This window comes from Microcaecilia unicolor, chromosome 6 (assembly GCF_901765095.1).
Source record: "Microcaecilia unicolor chromosome 6, aMicUni1.1, whole genome shotgun sequence".
In the NCBI taxonomy this organism is placed as follows: Eukaryota; Metazoa; Chordata; class Amphibia; order Gymnophiona; family Siphonopidae; genus Microcaecilia; species Microcaecilia unicolor.
Genome location: NC_044036.1, coordinates 69878722 through 69899323, shown reverse-complemented (window position 1 = coordinate 69899323; position 20602 = coordinate 69878722). Strand labels below are relative to the sequence as shown.

The 20602-nt window shown below is 43.0% G+C and overlaps 1 protein-coding gene across 8 annotated transcripts in view; it reads left to right on the top strand.

Moving 5' to 3' along the window:
• Positions 1-20602, top strand: part of ZNF644 (zinc finger protein 644) — a 292172-nt gene that overhangs the window by 170239 nt on the left and 101331 nt on the right. For all 8 annotated transcript variants that reach the window (XM_030205642.1, XM_030205644.1, XM_030205650.1 and 5 more), the window contains one exon: positions 10144-13143. In XM_030205642.1, coding sequence (XP_030061502.1) covers positions 10173-13143 — 2971 coding nt within the window. In that variant the 5' untranslated portion in view covers positions 10144-10172. The remainder of the gene's footprint in view (positions 1-10143; positions 13144-20602) is intronic.

Sequence of the window (20602 nt, the reverse complement as noted above, 5' to 3'; positions counted from 1 at the left end):
CTACTCTCTACTCCCCTCCGCTCCCCCTCCCCCCTCCCTCCAGCCCAGAAGAGCATTCTTTACTTTGTCGTGCATCTCTGGATGTCTAGTCTTCTTACATGTTAAGCAATCTGCTGTGCGCTGTTGGTGTTAATGTTCTCCAAAAGGGGGCCCATCTGTTTTCAAATGATCTCTCTCTTGTCATTGTCGCTGAAGATATCTCTAATCTCTCCATCCCCATCAGTTGTATCATTTGACTCCTCCACTGTTGGATCGTTGGGGCTTTTTTTGACAGCCATTGCGCCAAGATCACTTTCTTGGCTATGATTATAGATCTCATCACAAAATCTCGGTATCCTGCTGGGCGGGGGCTGCTCAATGTGGGTTGTGCAAACAATAACCGTGCTTCATAGTGCCACCCCGTTTTCCACATGGGACACCATAGTCAACAGGGAATTCCAGAAACCCAGTATTGCTGGGCAGCGCCAAAACATATCACCCAGAGACGCCCCCTGTTCGCCACGTCGTCCACATGCTCCCTCTGACGAGGTGCCCATGTAAAAGGCTCTCCTCGGGGGTCTATTCACTCGTAATGCAAACTTGTATTGGATCTCCCAGTATGTGAGGAACCTTGTAGTTTTCCTCATTGTTAGTATATGGGTTTGAAATAAGTCACTGGATATCGGGAGCCCTAGATCTTCTGTCCACATCTTGGCATATCCGACATAGTTCAATTTAGTGGCCGAGTCTCTGATGTGCTTATGATGGGCGGACAATGAAACTTTCTGTTGCGCTTCCAAGTAGTATGCTGAGGACAGTTCCTCCTGCACATCTTCCGTCAGATCCTCTCTTGGTAGGCTTGCTATATAATGCTGTAATTGGTGATAATGGAAACGGTCTCTCTCTTGTATTCCATATTCTTTTTGTAACTGGTAAAAGGATTTTATCTTCCCTTCCGCTGTCAAGACATGTATCAAGTAGATGATTCCCTGATCTTTCCATCTTTGAAAGGTCTTATATAGGGACCCCGGAGGGAACACCGGATTATTGCATATCGCCAGGAACGGGTAGTCTTTGCTGAAAACTTATGATGGTTGCACATCCAGCGCCACACAGCTTTAGCTGTTGATAGTATAGAAGTAGTTCTCAGTATGGGTGGTATTTCTCCCCCTCCAGTGTGTAGTAGGCAGCTAAAGTGCACCCGTTCTGTCATTCTCAATTCGAGACTTGTGGCTGAGAAGAAGTCTTTCTCTCTATACCAGTCTGTGATACGTCGCATTCCGCTTGCCACTGTTAGCTGGCGAATGCTTAATAGGCCTAGACCTCCATATTCTGCTGGTATCTGCAATGTTCGTATTGGAAGCCTAGGTCTTTTCTCTTTCCACAAAAAGTTTTGTATGTGTCTGTTCAGTTTTCGTTCATCTTTGTTCCTTAGGTATAATGGCAGGGATTGGAATGCGTACATCCACTTCGGCATCAGGATCATGTTGCATAGTGTTATACGACCCAACAGCGAAAGGGGGTACTCCTTCCATAGCTTCAGCGTTTGGCATGAACTTTCTAGTAACTTTGTTACATTGCTAGCATATAATTGAGTTAAATCCCTTGGTATGGTTACTCCCAAATATCGCACACTCTCACCCGCCCATGCTAGTGGGATCTTCTGCTTTCATGTATCCTCCTCCCCTTTCTGCACCTCCAGAGCCTGTGATTTTTGCAGATTTAATGTGAATCCCGAGAATTCTCTGAATTCCGCTATTGAGTCTAATACTTCCTTAAATGAGTCCTCAGGGTCCTGCGTAATTACTGCTAAATCGTCTGCAAATGCAAGGGCCTTGACGTTCTCTCCTCCCATTGTCACTCCAGTGATATTGTCCCTCGCTTTGATTGCTCTCAGCAGAGGCTCCATCGCAATTGCAAATAAAAGCAGCGACGGGGGACACCCCTGCCACGTCCTATCTTGAAAGGGCTTGCTCGAACCCCATTGATCAGTATCGAGGCTGTTGGACTGCTATACAAACTCTGCAGGGCCTCACAATACCACCCTTGAAATCCCATGAAGCGCAAGGTGCTAAATAGGTAGTCCCAGCCCACAGTATCGAATACTTTTTCTGCGTCTAAATTATATAGTACTGCTGGGGCTTTGATCTTTTGACAATGGGCTAGCAAGAGTCTACGTATATTCCTCACTGACTGTCGTCCCTGTATAAATCTCGCTTGTTCTTCCCCTATTAATCTCGGCAATATAGGGGCTAAACGATTTGCCAGAATTTTCGCCAGTATCTTGAGGTCTACATTAAGAAGTGATATGGGGCGATATGAATTTGCCTGGTCTGGTGGCTTCCCCGGTTTTGGTATCAGGGTAATCAAGGCTAAGTTTGAATACAGTGGGAACTGCCCCTCCCGCACTACTTGCTCATAAAAGCCCATCAGTGATTCTATAAGGCCATGGGAGAGAATTCTAAAAAATTCTCCCTTGAATCCGTCTGGTCCTGGCGCCGAGAATGGGGCTAGTTGTCGAACAACCTCCTGCAACTCTTTCCCTTCTATGGGTTTCATCAATTCTTGTTTTTCCAGTGCGTTCAATTGCGGCATTCCCACTTTAGTAAGGTATGTTTGCAACTGTAGCGCGTCTATTGGTTTGCGGGTATTATATAGCCTAGCGAAACATTTTGTAAATATCTGTGCTATTTCTTCACTTTTATGATGTACTATGCCCTTCTCATCTCTAATTGCTGTTATCACTCTGCGTGGTCCCCAGGATTTCACTAAGCGCATTAACATTGGCCCTGCCCAGTCTCCAAATCGTGCTAGCTTGTATTTATTATAAAAGGAAGCGCGAGTTGCTCTTTCGTGGAGTAGCGTATTAAGTGTAGCCTGTATGGCTACCAGATTCTCTCTATTATAGAGGGGTTATAATTGAGTCTGGCCTTTGCTTTCTGTAGTTTTTTTTTTTTTTACTTTTTTGTACCCCGCACTTTCCCACTCATGGCAGGCTCAATGCTTCTTACATGGGGCAATGGAGGGTTAAGTGACTTGCCCAGAGTCACAAGGAGCTGCCTGTGCCTGAAGTGGGAATCAAACTCAGTTCCTCAGTTCCCCAGGACCAAAGTCCACCACCCTAACCACTAGGCCACTCCTATTTGTGATTCTGAATGTAAAATAGCCGCCGACTGTTGTTTGTCTTTTGCTCATATAGGCTATAATCTCTCCCCTCATCACCACTTTCGCTGTGGACCAGTACAGGGCTGATTGCGATATATGTGCCTCATTATGTTGCCGAAACTCCTCCCATTTCTTCCACAGATACTCCCTAAAATCATTGTTGTGATGGAGGTAAGGTGGGAATCTCCAGCCAGCTTGGGTTTGATAAAATTCCGGAGCCTCTAGATCCATCCACACCAATGAATAATCAGAGATCTCTTCCGGCCCCATATGTGCTTCAGATATCCAGGGGAAGGCTTTAATATCTAAGAAGATGTAATCTATTCGGGAAGAGGCACCATGCACTCGCGAGGTATGCGTATAGTCACGTTCCCCAGGGTGCAGCACACACCACACATCTATCAGGTTAAGAGATTTCATGATTACTGGTAGTACCCTGGCCCTTGGTCCCCCTCTATGCGTTATGTTTGGGTTCATGCAATCCAGCATGGGCTCTGCTACTAAGTTAAAATCTCCCATCAATATTAGTTTGTGATCTGTATGGTATGCATTTTTGTCAGATCATCTGATAAAATGTTGCATCATAATTATTTGGGCCATATATGTTGACCAGCAAAATCTCTCTATTTTGCAGCCACAGATGTATTATTACGTAACGCCCCTGGGGATCCCAAGATATTAATTCTGCCCTCGCTGCCAGCCCTCTCCTATTCAGGATGGCAACTCCTCCCTTCCATTCTGTAGAGGAAGCAGAGAACACCTCTCCCACCCACATCTTCTTCAGTTTCCGGTGCTCTTCTTCCGATAGGCGAGTTTCTTGTAAGCAGGCAATATCTGCTTTGTCTTTTAAGGGCTGTCAGTATTTTTGTTCTCTTCACTGGAGTGACAATCCCCCCTACATTCCACATAATAAAACGTGTTTTTCATTCCAGTCTACTCTACCTTTAGTGCCCCTTATTACGTGTCTTATTGCTATCCGACCTACCAGGTGCCCAGCCCCACCTAGTAGCCTGATGACTATTCCCCCCCTTGTTAACCTTAATTACCCTACGCATAATTCCCTTCCTACTTGTTGCTCTCCACTGCCTATAAACCCCCTTCTCTAATCCTCTCCTGGGCCAAGATGTTTCCTCCCTCCCCCCCTTAAAACCTCTCTCTCTCTCCCTCCCTCCCCCTGCTCCTTCGTCCTTCCCTCTCTTGCTTTCAACAGAGAAAAAGACTCCGATCACTGAGATGTTGGTCCCCCACCGCCAACTCAATTATAATATACTTTCAGCATCACCCAATATAATCTGACTTGCTTTTTAATCTGTCACTTTTTTCCATACATCATTCGCCTCCCAATGAGGGACTTATGGATCTGCGCTTTTCAGGTTGCTATTATCTTGTCCTTCATGAAGTTTTGGGCTTCCGCCACCATGCCAAAAGCATGCCAGGTGCCTTCATGTTGTATTTTTAATGTTGCAAGATATACCAAAGTAAATCGCTTCTGCGCTGCTGCTAAGTTTGCGCAAATTGGCGTGAAGGCTCTCCTTTTCTCTTGCAGCACTCTCGAATAATCTTGAAAGATCTTTACTGGCGTTCTCTCATACTTTAATTGGTCTCTCTTTAGTCTCGCTCCGCGGAGGATTTCAGTTTTATGTATAAAATTGTGCTCTTTTAGTATAACTAATCTTGTTTGGTTTGGTTTGGTCGGGTTCCTTTGCGGCCCACTCTGTGTGCCCTTTCCAGGCAGAGCGGCTCGATGGAATCCGATAGGGCAAATTCTGGTTTGAGCCATTTTTTCAACAGCGTAGGGAGCGACGCATCAGGGATGGATTCTGGTAATCCCACAATTCATAAATTATCACGCCGTGATCGATTTTCTAGTTCGTCGATTTGTTGTTCTTGTAGTTTTACTTTTTCTTGTACCTCCTTTAGTTGAGTTGCTCTGTCTTCTTCTTCATCCTCAATCGCCGATACTCTTACTTCTAGCTCCCCCGTTTGTTTAGTAGTCTCCTCCATGTGATTTTCCAGTCTCCTCCATGTGATTTTCCAGCACAGTCAATTGTTCTGACAGTTGCGCCAGTTGAGGCTCCATCGATAGTTTTACCACCCTCATGAGCTGTTCCAACTGCTGGGTTGGGAAGCTGGGCGGGGATAGGTCGGGGCTCGCAGCCATCTTAGTTTCACTGGCTCCGCGCGCTTTCTCTGTTTCTTTCTTGCCCGTTTTCCCCAGCATGGTCGCTCCTGATCTTGTGACAAACGATTCTGTACATTTGCTTGTGCCAGCTAGCTCACGTTCCTGGGTGTTGTTAGCTTATTTTTTCTTTACTCGGTCAGGTGGGGAGCAGGGCCCGGGAGAGACAGCACAACCCGGTCTTCTCCTCAGCACATCACGTGATCTCCCGATTATAACTTTTTTAACAAAATCTCGGCTAGGTGCCTTCAATGTGTCATACCCTTCCTGGTTCATGAGGACCAAGCTGACTTCATCGTGGGGCGACAATCATTCGATAATATTCAAAGGGCCTTGCACCTGGTACAGCCCTCACTATTGAACCCTTAGCCCGAGTCTTGTGAGCTCACCAGAATGTTTTAGGGGTTCCGGTGGGAGGGGAGGAAGGTGATGCTTTTTGCAGATGATGTTTTACTCACCGTGATGGTTCCCAGTTGCTCGCCCCCGAGACTTTTCAGATTACAGCATTATTGGGAAGTTTCTGGATTTCAGGTCAGTATGAATAAATCAGAAATCCTCAGTTTTAACCTAGATTCTGACCTCGTTCAGTTGCTGCAGAGCCAGTATTCTTTCCGATGGGCTGAGTTCAGTTGGTATTTGGGAGTTATCATCACACCCACGTTGCAAGGTTTATATCAAGCCAATTTCCCCCCCAAGCTTCGGGAACTATTTCTTGATCTGGATAAGTGGGAGGGCTTAGAGCATTCCTGGTTGGGGAGGGTGCACGCAGTGAAAATGATTTTGCCCGAGCTGCTCTACTTATTCATGGCACTGCCATTGCCCAGTTTTTTTGACAGCTGATGCATAAGGTCTTCTCATATATTTGGAATCAGAAGCCACCCAGAGTGCAGGCAGATGTGCTATATCAGCCTAAAATGAAAGGGTGTATGGGAGTTCCCAGCTTTTCTTTATATTTTCTAGCGGCACAGCTTTGGGTGCTTGCAAAGTGGATCACTGGTAGTAGAAAGCCCTGGTTAGAATAATATTGGTTGGGATCCATCCAACTGGGTTTTATTTTATGGTTGCCTCTGTTGCACCTCCTGGCGCTCCTTAGACGGATGTCTCGGTGCAATTTCCACTTCAGACCTGGTCTATAATTCGAAAGAGATTTTTTTCTTTATCGACACAATTTTTGCCAGATGGCAATCCATACTGCGCCAGGTTTTTCCTCTGGTTTAGCGAAATCCACCATAAAGAAAATATTTTTCTTAATGTGGAAACTCAAACTCATGTTATCTATATTCTTATTTTTTTATTCCATCAATGTGATTGTCATTGTATTATATTGTAAGCCACATTGAACCTGCAAATAGGTGGGAAAATGTGGGATATAAATGCAGCAAATAAATAAATGAAACCATTCTTCCCGAGGGAAATATTTCGTAATATGGTACAGTCAATGGTACTAAGCCACGCAGATTACTGTGTGCGGGCTGCAAGGATCAAATCATAAACTTCAGACCGCCCAAAACACAGCAGCCAGGCTTATATTTGGAAAAACACGTTTTGACAGCGCCAAACCACTCTGAGAAAAATTGCATTGGCCACCAAAGAACATCTCACTTTCAAAATCTGCACGACAGTTCATAAAATTATTTACGGCGAAGCACCGGGATACATGACAGACCTTATCGACCTGCCAACCAGAAACACCACAAAATCTGCACGATCATACCTAAACCTCTATTACCCAAGCAGCAAAGGACTCAAATACAAATCCACCTATGCATCCAGCTTTTCATACCTAAGCGCACAACTATGGAACGCATTGCAAAAAGCTTTTTTAAATGCTCGACCACCTAAATTTTCAGAAAGCACTAAAGACAGACCTGTTCAGAAGAGCATACCCCACCGACCCAACATAAAAATACCTGGACACTTGCGACACAATGTAACCAAAGACCGTAACGAACATTACCTGACTCTTCTTCCCCTTTTCCCTCTCTAAGTTCCCCCCAATTGTACCTACCATACATGTACCTTATTCTACCACAATATCACTTTGTATTCATTCATACCATGTATTTGTTCAGACCAGAATTGGCTAACGCTGTTAACGGTTATATGTAAGCCACATTGAGCTTGCAAAAAATGTGGGAAAATGTGGGATACAAATAAATAAGTACTGGGAGCATCGTGGACTTATGACTTTGGGACAAATATGGGAGGAGGGGGAACTGGTCCCCTTAGTGGAACTTCAAGAGGATTGTGGCTTGCCACAGCAACATCAGTTCCACTATTGGTGGGTACGGGAATATGTTAATCGTAGGGCTCAAGGGGAACTGGCCCTAGAGGAGACTGCTTTGGAACATGCACTGGGGGGGGGGGGGGGTTCTAAAGGCTGCATTTCCCATTTGTATGCTGCACTATTGTTGCTCACAACTCCAATTTTGCAGTATGTACAGAGATGAGAGCAAGATCTGGGAGTCAGCCATGACTTGAAGAGTTGGGAGAGGGCTTTTTGCTCCCTCTTGAAGGTGTCCATCTCTAGTCCTATGGTGGAGAGTGGTTTTAAAATGTTATATTGTTGGTACTATACCCCCCCCCAATCCAGCTACTGAGGACTGTTGTTTGTTGCACTTTCGGCCAAGGGGGTGAAGCCAGATATACACAAGTTGGCCCCACACCTTTTTGGTTGCGGGTAAGATTGTCTTGGAAGAACCCCTTGCCGCCTCCGGTGGTGAAGGTTATATTTAAGATGGACTTTCTCTATCAGATGTCCCAACTAACGTCTTTGAGAACTGGCCAGATTCTTAGTTGTCAAAAACGCTGGGCATTTTATGATACTTGGAGACTCCAATCGGGAGTGGATATTGATACCCCACAGCTAGTTACATCTTCTGTATAGACCTACATAACTATAATATAGTTTTCTTGGATTTTCTGGGAGCTTCCCTATTGACCTTACTATGCTTTTGTGGGGGGAGATGGTGGGGAAGGATGGGTGAGGTTATATTTGTACTGATCTGGCTTTTGTAATGGCTGTATGTTTTCTTTCTCTTGATCTATTATTAAAATAAAAGTCATGAAAAAAGAAAACTTCCCACAGCACTGGTTACAAAGGCCTGGGAGATTCAGTTTGGTGGTGACGTAGACGGCAGATTCAGGTTGGAAATATCTCCCCTTAGAGAGTTTGGGCAAACTCTAAGGTATCTCTTAACACCTCTGGACTCAAGACATAGGTGAGGTTGGGGTAGGTCGATCCCCTGATTTTAAGGAAACTCCTGAAAGAGGTATAAAGGAAGAGACTGCTGGAGAGTCAACTGGCCCTGATCTCACATATTTATCCATTGGCCCAGTGTTAAAGCAGTCTTAGATGACGGTCTCCTTACTCCTTTCCTCTTCCTCATAATAACACCAGCATAAAACAGTATCTTCAAAAGGAGATACTCTCCTGGCTCTAGGCTCCTCTTGGGCTTCAAAGAGGCGTGCCTCTTTGGTCACACCCCTGTGGCCACGTTGTATTCTCTCTGGTTGGCCCCTAAATTTGACGTCAAGGGGTCAACCGCACTGCTGTCCACCAGGCACTCCTCTGTACCCAGGAGTCCTCTTGCTGTACGGGTAGTTGCCACTTCCTTCCTGTTCTCACTGGTCCCAGGAACGATGGTGCTTTAATCTTCCTGGTCAGCCCCTAAAGAGGACGTCATGTGTCGACTGTGCTGCTGTCCATCAGTCACTCTGGATCTAGAAGTCCTCTTGCCATGCAAGTAGGTGCAACTTCCCTCCTGCTTTCTCTGTTAAGAGTTCTTTTCAACCTGTTCAGTATTGGAATAATATACCAATAGCTGTTAAATAACAATTTGCTTATGTTTTATTTTGTAACTATTTAAAATGTTTTCTTTTCCAGAAATAGTTAAAGAATGTTTATTGGACTGTAGAACGTGGTTTCTTGTATTTTTATCGATATGTTAACTGCTCTGAACCAGAGTAGGACTGAGCAGCCTATAACTACCTGAGGTTAGATTAGATTCTGAAAGAATGACTTCCTGTGCAACAAAAAACACCAAGCATCTTACTAAACTGCAATATGATTGCCAAAATTACCATGCAGTAACTTTAAAACCTCTGCATTAATTGTTGGACATTCCCAGCATTTTGCCATGCAGGTATTGCAGATAACGTTCTACCACACAGCTACGCAAATAGATAACATTTGGTGCAGTCAGCTAAATCTCTTGAGGTGGCAGATAATAAAGAACAATTAAGTTAATGTACAGTGACATCCATGCTGCCCATTACATGACAATTTTTGTTAGCAGTTTAACCTGGAAATTTTGATGTGCTGTTAAAGGTGCTGCATGAACTGATATTTCCTAACGTAGTTTAATAAATAGACTCCCAGATTCTTTTTGAAGCAGTTTTATTATTGATTGCATAACTTTTCTTGTATTTGTTTTAACCTCAAATGACAAAGTAGTTTTTTATTTTTTTATATTGTTCACCAGTACCAGAATGTTTTCACTTCCCAGAAATATGTTAGTATGTTTGTATGAGACTATATCAAAATATAAAGATGACTTTCTGATATTCTCAGATTAATATTAAATGTCAGTGTTGGCTGTGTGTTATTTAGGGTTTAATTAGTAAGATGATTTTAGGATGAATACATTCTTGAGAATATTTTTGTAGAAATAAAATATGAAAGATTTCATGTCCATGATATTAAAGACTGGTAGACTGATTTGCATTCAAAATGTCTGTTGCATATGAAGGAACTGATTACTATTAAGAAAGTCCTCTAGATGTGTGGTTTAATATATGTATATATATTTTGTTTACAGTAAATGTACTCATCAAGAAGACTAACAATATGGAAGAGTCTAATGTAACTGCTGAGATTACTGGTGCTAAAGGAGGATGCCTAGAGGACAGCAGTTCCCTCACTGTTGAGGAAAATAGTGTGGTACTTAAGAAGCCACAAGATAGTCCAAGGCCATTTCATGAAAACAGTGCATTGACTGTGCCCGAAGATCTTCCAAGGGACACATCAGAAAAAGCCTTAAGTGAAGTCCAGTCAAATCTGTTTATACATGCTGGTGCTCCTGTTGTGTCTAGTGAAAACCTCTTGCCTAAAGAAACTGTTGTTAATGGACCAGTTTCACATGCCACCTTAACTAAGGCTTCCATCATAAATAAAGGTAGTGCTTCATTAAGCTCTGGACAACCTTTAAGTCAGCAATCAGATTCTTCTTCAACTGTCATGGCTGTACATGATCTTGAGATACCTAAAACGCAGAAATCAAGTAAAACCCAAGTTTTATTTTTGGTACCAGATAGTTCACATGCCAAAAATATAACTCATTCCATTAAAAATATATCTACCTCTGCTTCACTTGTTGATGGTGAGACACAAAAATCTACAGGGAATAATTTAAAATCAGATAGCACTTTAAGCCAAGAAGTTTGTGAAGACAGAAAAAGTGTAACCATTAAGGAGGAACTTGTTAAAATAGATGGAAATTCTCTAGGTACTGATGATTACGGACCAAGCGATACAGCTTGGGATCCACATAGAGAATTTATGCAGTTTCTTATGAATGATGAAAGTCCAGTAGAAAAGCCCCCGATTCCTACTGCACCAGTAGGGAAAAAAAGAAAACGAAAAATGGATGTCAGTAAGATAACTCGTTGTTATTCTGAGGATTATTATAGTGATTCAGATTATGCTCCTAAGAAAGCAAGATCACCAAATAATGTAGTATTGGAGCAGAGTGAAGAACAGCTATTAGTGCCACAAAGATATGCATTAACTCAAATTAAACCTGAACCAGCTGAAGATAATCTTCCAACTGAAACAGAAGCCATCCAACAATTGATGTACAGTCCATCTAGCACTTTTTCTGATGGAACGTCACCTGTTCATATAGATGCTTTTTTTCCTAACAAATCTGAAGACATTGATTCAGAGTCCCCATCAACTTTCAGTACAGAACAAGAGCCAGCATTTTATCCATGTACAAAATGTAATGTGAATTTCAGAGAGAAGAAACATCTCCATAGGCATATGATGCATCATTTGGATGGGAATAGTCATTTCCGACATCTCAATGTTCCAAGACCATATGCTTGTAGGGAATGTGGAAGGACTTTTCGAGACCGTAATTCACTTCTTAAACACATGATTATTCATCAAGAAAGGAGGCAGAAACTGATGGAGGAAATACGTGAGTTAAAAGAATTGCAGGATGAAGGTAGGAGTGCACGATTACAATGTCCACAATGTGTTTTTGGTACTAATTGTCCTAAAACATTTGTGCAACATGCTAAGACCCATGAAAAAGATAAAAAATACTACTGTTGTGAGGAATGCAATTTCATGGCTGTAACAGAAAATGAACTGGATAGTCATCGAAGTATTTCTCATGGAGCAGTAGTGAAGTGCTCAATTGTTAAATCTGAAATGTCCCACAGAAAAACTGAGAAGAAAACTGTGAAAGATCCATACTTAGATTCATTGAAGCCTGATGGATATATGTGCAAAATATGTCCGTTTACAACCCCTGCAAAAAGTATCCTTAAAAAACACATGGAATATTTACATCCAGCATCTTGTATAAAGCAATTTGATGACCAGTTTATGCTAGAAAACAAAGAAAGTGATACAGACAATGAACTTTTAGATTTTGGTATTACAAAGAAAGAGTTCATGAAACAGACTACATTTCCAAAGAGCTCTGCTTTAAAGCAAGATATAAGAAAGCCATTTGGATCAACTTCCCAATCTACCAATTTTACAAAACTCCATAAAAAATCCAGTAGGATACAAAAAGCCAGAAAAACTGTTTCACAGTCTCTCGTATGCAGTCCAAATAACTCCTTAAACAAAACTATTTTGATTCAAAGTAACACCCAAAAACCGAGGCATTTCCAGGAATCAGCAAAACGAAAATCAGATGTTAAAGTGAGCAGCACTTATTTATATAGACAAAAATGTAAACGTTACAGTTTGTTTAAAAAATCAAACAATCAATATCCTTTGAATTTTAAGAAACAAGAGACCAGCTCTGTAAGTTCTTTACATCTGTTTTCAACATCAGGTAGTGCCCAAAGTAATTACTTAATGATGGATTCTCAGGAAGATGATGCGGAAAGGTCAGATGTCTTTGAAGACCCTAGACATATTTCCGTAAAGAGAGTGATGAAATCTAAACATGAAAGGCCAATAACTGAAGATGATTTGGACTGTTATCCAAATTTCCTGCATAAAATGACTGTTGTTGTTCTACAGAAATTTGGCCGTGCCGATAAAAAAGTCAACTGTGAAGTAGATGATGAATATTCATGGGATAATGTTGAACTTTGTGATTATACAGCACAGTCTGCTGAAGATGATGTTTACAGTGATATCAGTCAAACACGTGGAAATGGGTACCCCATTTTCAAAAGGAAATCAAATCATGAAGAAACTGGCAGTGAAGTAGCTAACCTTCATGATGAGCAAAAAGATGATTTTTATTTTGAATATTACGAGAATGCTGAAGATAGTAAATTCCTGCATGATTTACATAGTACTGAGAATTTTGAAAATGCAGAAACTGCATTGCCAAACCATAACTCTGTTTTCCATTGGACTAGCTTATCTCTTGAGAAAAAATCTTGCCCTTACTGTCCAGCAATATTTGAAACGGGTGTTGGGCTATCTAATCATGTTCGTGGACATCTTCACAGAGCAGGGTTAAGCTATGAGGCCCGCCATGTAGTCTCTCCAGAACAAATAGCAACAAGCGACAAAATGCAGCACTTCAGAAGAAATGGAACACCTACCAAACGAGTTAGAAAAGGTAAGGTAATGTTCTTAATTTAGGTGGGTAGCCAGCATAAGATTTTTTTTAACCAAAAATAGGATTAATTAGTCTCTTTCTTATGCTCCTTAAACTTTCTTTAGGCATGTAACTGATTAGAAAATTTGTATTGTATTGTTAATAGAAGTCCTAAGTACTGACGCAGAAACTCAAAGCAAAAATGTACTGACTATTAAAACAGTTCCTCATGATGACTAATTCATATGTTCCCATGTGGGTTTAGAGCACTGTACCTCATAAGGGAATAACTTTTCTCCCAGGACAAGCAGGACTGCTAAATCCTCCCATATGGATGATGTCACCAATGGAGCTCAGTACAGGAATCACTACCCCAGCAACTTTTCTAGAAGCCTTATGACTAGGCTTACCACATTTGTGTTCCTGTTCCCGCCTGCCACTATCTTGGGACCTCCTCAGTCTTAATTTTTCCATAGAGATGATTAGACCCTTTTCCTATCAGTTGCCTCATCACCAGATATTGCTGTATTGTTTTCAATCTGTAAGTCATGTTACTGTCATGTGGTTTATTTTTATGGTTCCCTAGTAGTTCCTTAGATTTTTACATTGATTTATTAGATTGTAAGCTCTTTGAGCAGGGACTGTCTTTCTTCTGTGTTTGTACAGCGCTGCGTACACTTTGTAGCGCTCTAGAAATGTTAAATAGTAGTAGTAGTAGTAATTTAAAGTTGTATTTCTTTTTACATGTCATCTTGGTGTGGGCCACCTGGGGAATTTTGTCAGCATCAATTCATTTGATTTTGCTGCAACTATTTTTAGTATTTGGGTTTGGAATCCGTTCATCCTCTAAAGGCCATCCTCTTTCAATTCCAAGGTGCTTTCTCAAAAAGAAAAATAAATAAAGGAAACATAGAAACATCACTGGGAGGCAATTCCACTCATCCACCACCCTGTCTGTGAAAAAATATTTCCTCAAATTACTCCTGAGCCTCTAACCTCTTAACTTCTTACTGTGTCCTCTCATTCCAGAGTTTTCCCTCATTTGAAAGAGGCTCACCTCCTGTACATTAATGCTACAGAGCAGTGGTGTGCTGGAGCCGGCTCGCTCCGGCTCGCAAGAGCCTCTTGTTAAATTTTGACAGCTCTTGCGAGCCGGTTGTTGTTCGGGGCGAGCCGGCTCCATTGCAGGAGGTAAGCATGGCAGGAGGGCGCCATGCTTACCTCCCCTCCCACTCCCAAAGATGCCCAGCGATTGCCCTTCGCCCCCACCGTCCCCTCCCGCTCCCATCCATCTTTTTTAAATACCTCCTCGCCGTTGAAGCGCCGCATTAAAGACCTGCTGCTGCTGCCCAAGCTTTCCGTTTGCTGTAGTTCTTCGCGTGAACTTCGTGCCCTTAGTCCCGCCTTCTGACGTATGACGTCATACGTCAAAAGGCGGGACTAAGGGCACGAAGTTCACGCGAAGAACTACAGCAAACGGAAAGCTTGGGCAGCAGCAGCAGGTCTTTAACGCGGCGCTTCAACGGCGAGGAGGTATTTAAAAAAGATGGATGAGAGCGGGAGGGGACGGTGGGGGCGAAGGGCAATCGCTGGGCATGTTTGGGAGCGGGAGGGCAGGGGAGGGAGGAAAATCGCTGGACTTGAGATGGGAGCGGGAGGGAAGGGCAGAGGAGGGAGGAGAATCGCTGGACATGGATGGGGGCAGGGGAGGGAGGAGAATTGCTGGACATGGATGGGGGCAGGGGAGGGAGGAGAATTGCTGGACATGGATGGGAGCGGGAGGGAAGGGCAGAGGAGGGAGGAGAATCGCTGGACATGGATGGGGGCAGGGGAGGGAGGAGAATTGCTGGACATGGATGGGAGCAGGAGGGAAGGGCAGGGGAGGGAGGAGAATCGCTGGACATGGATGGGAGCGGGAGGGAAGGGGAGGGAGGAGAATCGCTGGACATGGATGGAAGTGGGAGGGAAGGGCAGGGGAGGGAGGAGAATCGCTGGGCATGGATGGGTAGAGGGGGGCAGAGGAGAGAAGACAATTGCTGGGCATGGATGGGTAGGGGGGCAGGGGAGAGAAGAGAATTGCTGGGTATTAATGGATAGAGGAGGACAGGGGAGAGAGGAGAGTTTCAGGACATGGATGGAGGGGAGGGAAGGGAGAGAGAAGAAATGCTGGACATGGAGGGAAGATAGAGGAAGGAGATTAGATGAGGGAAAAGGAAGTGAGGAGAGAAACTGCACATGGATGGAGAAAATAGGCAGAAGCTGGATCCACTGTACAGTCAAGTGTGCGGAGGACCAGAAATGAAGAGGAAAGAAAAGAAATAAATGGAAAGGAAGCCCTGGAAACGGAGTCAAGGGAACAGATAGAGAGTAGCAGAATCAGATACTGGGCCAGCATGATCAGAGAAACAAAGTCACCAGACAACAAAGGTAGAAAAAAATAATTTTATTTTCATTATAGTGTTTGGAATATGTCCACTTTGAGAATCAGGTGCTGAACATTAAAAGTTTATATTTATTTACTTATTTATGGCATTTTATCCCATATGAAACATGAATTAGATTGGAACCTGGGATCATTTAATTTTTTTTTTCCTGGAGAGAGTAATGCATTGCCCCCCCCCCCCCCCCGGCTATAGCTAGCTCTGCAATTTTTTTTGGGGGGGTGGGCGCAGAGGTGGATTGGGGGGGGGGGGTGCAGTGGTGGACGGGGGGCGCCGAGGTGGACCGGGGAGAGAGCCTGTTGTTAAAATTTTACCAGCACACCACTGCTACAGAGGTATTTAAATGTCTCAATCATAGCCCCCTTCTCCTGTCGTTCTTCCAAAGTATACATATTCAGAGCTTTATGACAGAGACCACTGATCATTTTTGTAGCCGCCCTCTGGACTGACTCCATTCTGCTTTTATCTTTTCATAGGTGCGGTCTCCAGAATTGCACACAGTATTCTAAATGGGGCCTCACCAGAGAGTTATACAAGAGCATCATCAACTCTTTTTTTTTTTTTCCTGCTGGATATCCCTCTCCCTATGCACCCGAACATCCTTCTGGTTTTGACCGTCATCTTTTCTACCTGTTTGGACACCTTGATCATCCAACAGAATCACTCCCAAGTCACACTCTTCTTTCTTACACAGAAGTACTTCACCCTTGTACTATACCGTTCCCTTGGATTTTTGCAACCTAAGTGTAGGACCCTGTATTTTTTAGCATTAACTGTAAGTTGCTAATTGCTGGACCATTCTTCAAGCTTTCCCAGATTTTATTTTATTTATTTTTGTTACATTTGTACCCCGCACTTTCCCACTCATGGCAGGCTCAATGCGGCTTACATGGGTTAATGGAGGGTTAAGTGACTTGCCCAGAGTCACAAGGAGCTGCCTGTGCCTGAAGTGGGAATTGAACTCAGTTCCTCAGTTCCCCAGGACCAAAGTCCACCACCCTAACCACTAGGCCACTCCTCCACTCTTGCTATCCGTACCTTCCAGGGTATCCACCCTATTGCAAACTTTGGTATCATCCGCAAAGAGACAAACTGTACCAGATAGGACTTCCAAAATATCATTCTCAAAGATGTTAAAAAGAGCTAGCCCGAGGGCCGATCCTTGTGGTACTCCACTGATGACCTCCTTTTCCTCGGAGCAAGCTCCATTTACCACTTCCCTCTGTCTCCTTCCACTTAACCAGTTTTTAACCCAATTAGTCACTTTAGGACTCATATTAAGGGCACTAAGTTAATTTACCGAGGGCACTCAGTTAATTTATCAGACATCTGTACGGAACCATGTTGAAGACATTGCTAAAATACAAGTACAGTACATCTAGTGCCCCTCCCATATCCAACTCTTTGGTCACCCAGTCAAAGAAATCTCTCAGATTTGTCTGGTAGGCCTTCCTCTAGTTGAAACCATGCTGCCTCGGGCCTTGCAATCCATTTGATTCTAGAAACTTCACAATGCTCTGCTTTAGAAGCGTTTCCATTAGTTTACTCACCACCAATGTCAGACTAACAGGTCTATAGTTACCAACCTCCTCCTTACTTCCGTTCTTGTGCAGAGAGACCACATCTGCCCTTCTCCAGTTCTCCGGGACCACTCCAGATTCTAAGGAAGCATTGAAGAGGTCAGACAACGCCAAAACCTCCTCAAGTTCTTTGAGCCCCCTCGGATGTATCCCATCAGCCCCATCTCTTTGTCTATTTTTAGTTTAGCTAGCTTCTCATGAACAGAGTCTTCTGAGAATCGGTCCTTGTCTACTGAACAGACATTAGCAATTGTTTTCTGCGACCCTGCCCCCTGCCTTTCATCCGTGAACATAGAACAGAAATAATTGTTAAGCAGGTCAGCTTTAACCTTATCAGCTTTTACATATTCCTCCCCTTCACCCTTGAGCTTCACTATGCCATATTGGCATTTCCTCCTATCACTTACATATCTAAAGAATGTCTTGTCCCCTAGTTTTACTGGCTATCTTTTCCATTATCATCCTTGCTTTCTTGACAGCTTTTCCAGCTTCTCTGAGCTTTTCTCAATATTTTTGCCTGTCTTCCTCTTTCTGTGTGTCTTGTAACTTATGAAGGCTAATCTTTTTTTCTCTTACCTTGTCAGCTACTTCATTTGAGAACCAAAGCGGCCTTATAAATATGGTTTAATGTAATATGGTTCTTGTATCCCGCTAACTCCCTCAAAACAGTCGTTCAAAGCAGGCAACAAAAGAATAAAAAGGAAAACAATTCAGCAAAACAGTTAAGCAATACAATTTTTAAATAGATAAGTTCAAATTTTTGTGAAAAAAAAAAGTAAGATGGACACTCGCAGAAAGCCGTAAAAGCGTAGTCTGATAACAAAGAGTCCTCCAGGAATCTCTGGCATCTAATGCCCATAAAAGAAGGAAAAATTAGACAGTAGGGGTCTTTAGATCTTGAATTTCTGCATTAGATGGAAAAGAGAGCAATCCAAAAAAATATTCTGGAGAGGATCCATCAAACATCTTGAATACAATACACCCAAGTTGGAGTCTGCCTTTTTTCCTTTTTTTCTTTTCTTTTGAAAGGAACCTATAGCTAGGGAGTCCAGAATGTGAGGATTAAGCAGTCCTTTGTGAGGATGGGCAGCCAGAATATTTTCATGTTTTTCCTGGGGTTCTCTTTTTCTTTTTTTGACATTTCAAGATGAATGACCTGAATAGTGCGCACACTTTCCTGATAGCACTATTTTTGGCAAGTGACATTCATTTATAATGACAGTCCATTCCTAGTCCTTGGAGAATATGAACTTAGCTGTAACAGGTGTTCTCAGAGGACAGCAGTAATTAAATCCTCACAACCTTCCCACCTCCCTAAGGTGATGGATTCTTCTAGCTGTTGATGAATTTGAGGAGGTTCTGCACAATAGCAGCAGGCGGTAACAGGCATGCATGTGTGGTGAGCCTACTCAAAGGTTTCTAGAAAAGCTGGGGTAGTGCTTCCCTTTCTGTTCTTTGTCAGAGATGTCATCCATTTGTGAATATTTAAATCCTTCTATACTCTGAGAATACCTGCCACTGGTAAGTAACTTTGTTTTCTTTGAATGCCGACTTAATGGCTATCCTGTGACCTTGTGCTGGACCTTACTGGGGACCAATTCTGATAGACAACCTGACCTGACTTAGTGGGATTTTGAGTATGTTTGGGGAGGTAGTTGAGAGTTTCTGGAACTATTTTCCTACTGAGGATGAAAAGAACATTTTGACATAATTCTTCTTTGCATAGGCTGTGTTGCCAAGTCCCATGGCAAAGAGTCTAGTCAGTGAATATTTGTGACACACTCCTTTTTTGTCCTAAATCTTATCCTTTTGAAATGTTCCTAAACCATGTTTTCTGATAAGGTTTTTGTATTCCGAGTCCTGCAATGAAAGGAAACAAAAGCCCTTTCATGAAACAAATGTGTAGATTAGCTTTAATGGCATCATCTGTGTTAGCAGTTGCAGTTTCTTTGGTTTCATGTACTCTTGAAGGGAAAGGAGCATACTGAAGTCTGATGTACAGTACTGAAGAAGTTTTTACAGCAACAATAGATGAAAAAGTGCAAATGTTAAAATTACAGCTGATCATAGAACAATGAGAAGAAGCTAGGTACAAAGAGGGTCTGATTGCACAAGCATATTAGGGTGCCATATAAATGTTGCAATGTCATGTTCACACATGACAGAACTTGATTAAAAAAAACATTGGAGAGATCAAGAAATAGGGAAGATATACTTGCAAAGGACAATTCAGTATGTCACGTTCTCTTTTGTTATCTGTTTACCTGTTGCCCTTGTCTACTACTACTACTACTACTTATCATTTCTATAGCGCTACAAGGCATACGCAGCGCTGTACATCATACACAAAAAAGATGGTCCCTGCTCAAAGAGCTTACAATCTGTATAAGACAGGTAATCAGAACAATTAAGGGTAAGGGAATAAAGAGGTGAGGATAAAAGGACAGGACAAGTGAGTAGTGGTTAGGAGTCAAAAGCAGTGGTAAAGAGGTGGGCTTTAAGTTTGGACTTGAAAACGGCCAAAGACGGGGCTAGATGTACATGCTCAGGAAGTCTGTTCCAGGCGTGAGGTGCAGCAAGATAAAAGGAACGGTCTGGAATTAGCAGTAGAGGAGAAGGGGACAGATAAGAGAGATTTATCTACAGAACAGAGTACTCAAGGGGGGGGGCGTAGGGAGAGACGAGTGGAGAGGTACTGGGGAGCGGCAGAGTGAATGCACTTATAGGTTAATAAGAGACATTTGAATTGAATGCGTAAAGGGATAGGACGCCAGTGAAGTGACTTAAGGAGAGGGCTAATATGAGCATAGCGACTTTGGTGGAAAATGAGTCGCGCAGCAGAGTTTTGGACTGATTGAAGAGGAGAGAGATGGCTAAGTGGGAGGCCTGTGAGAAGCAGGTTACAATAATCAAGACGAGAGATAAGAGTGTGGATAAGGGTTCTGGTATAGCTCAGAGATGAAGGGATAGATTTTGCTGATGCTATATAGAAAGAAACTACAGGTTTTGGCAATCTGCTGAATGTGAGCAGAGAAGGAGAGAGAGGAGTCAAAGATGACCCCAAGGTTACGAGCTGATGAGACAGGGAGAATGAAAGTGCCATCCACAGAAATAGAGAAAGGGGGGAGAGGAGAGGAAGGTTTAGGGGGAAAGATGAGAAGCTCGGTTTTGGCCATGTTAAGTTTCAGATGACGTTGAGACATCCAGATAGCGATATCAGATAGGCAGGCTGAAACACTGGTCTGGATGCTGGTTGAGGTTTCAGGGGTAGAGAGGTAGATTTGGGAGTCATCAGCATAGAGATGGTATTGAAAGCCATGGGATGATATCAGAGAGCCAAGGGAAGAAGTGTAGATGGAGAACAGGAGAGGGCTGAGAACAGAACCCTGAGGTACACCAATTGGTAGAGGGATAGAAGTGGAAGAGGATCCACCAGATTGTGCACTAAAGGTGCGAAGT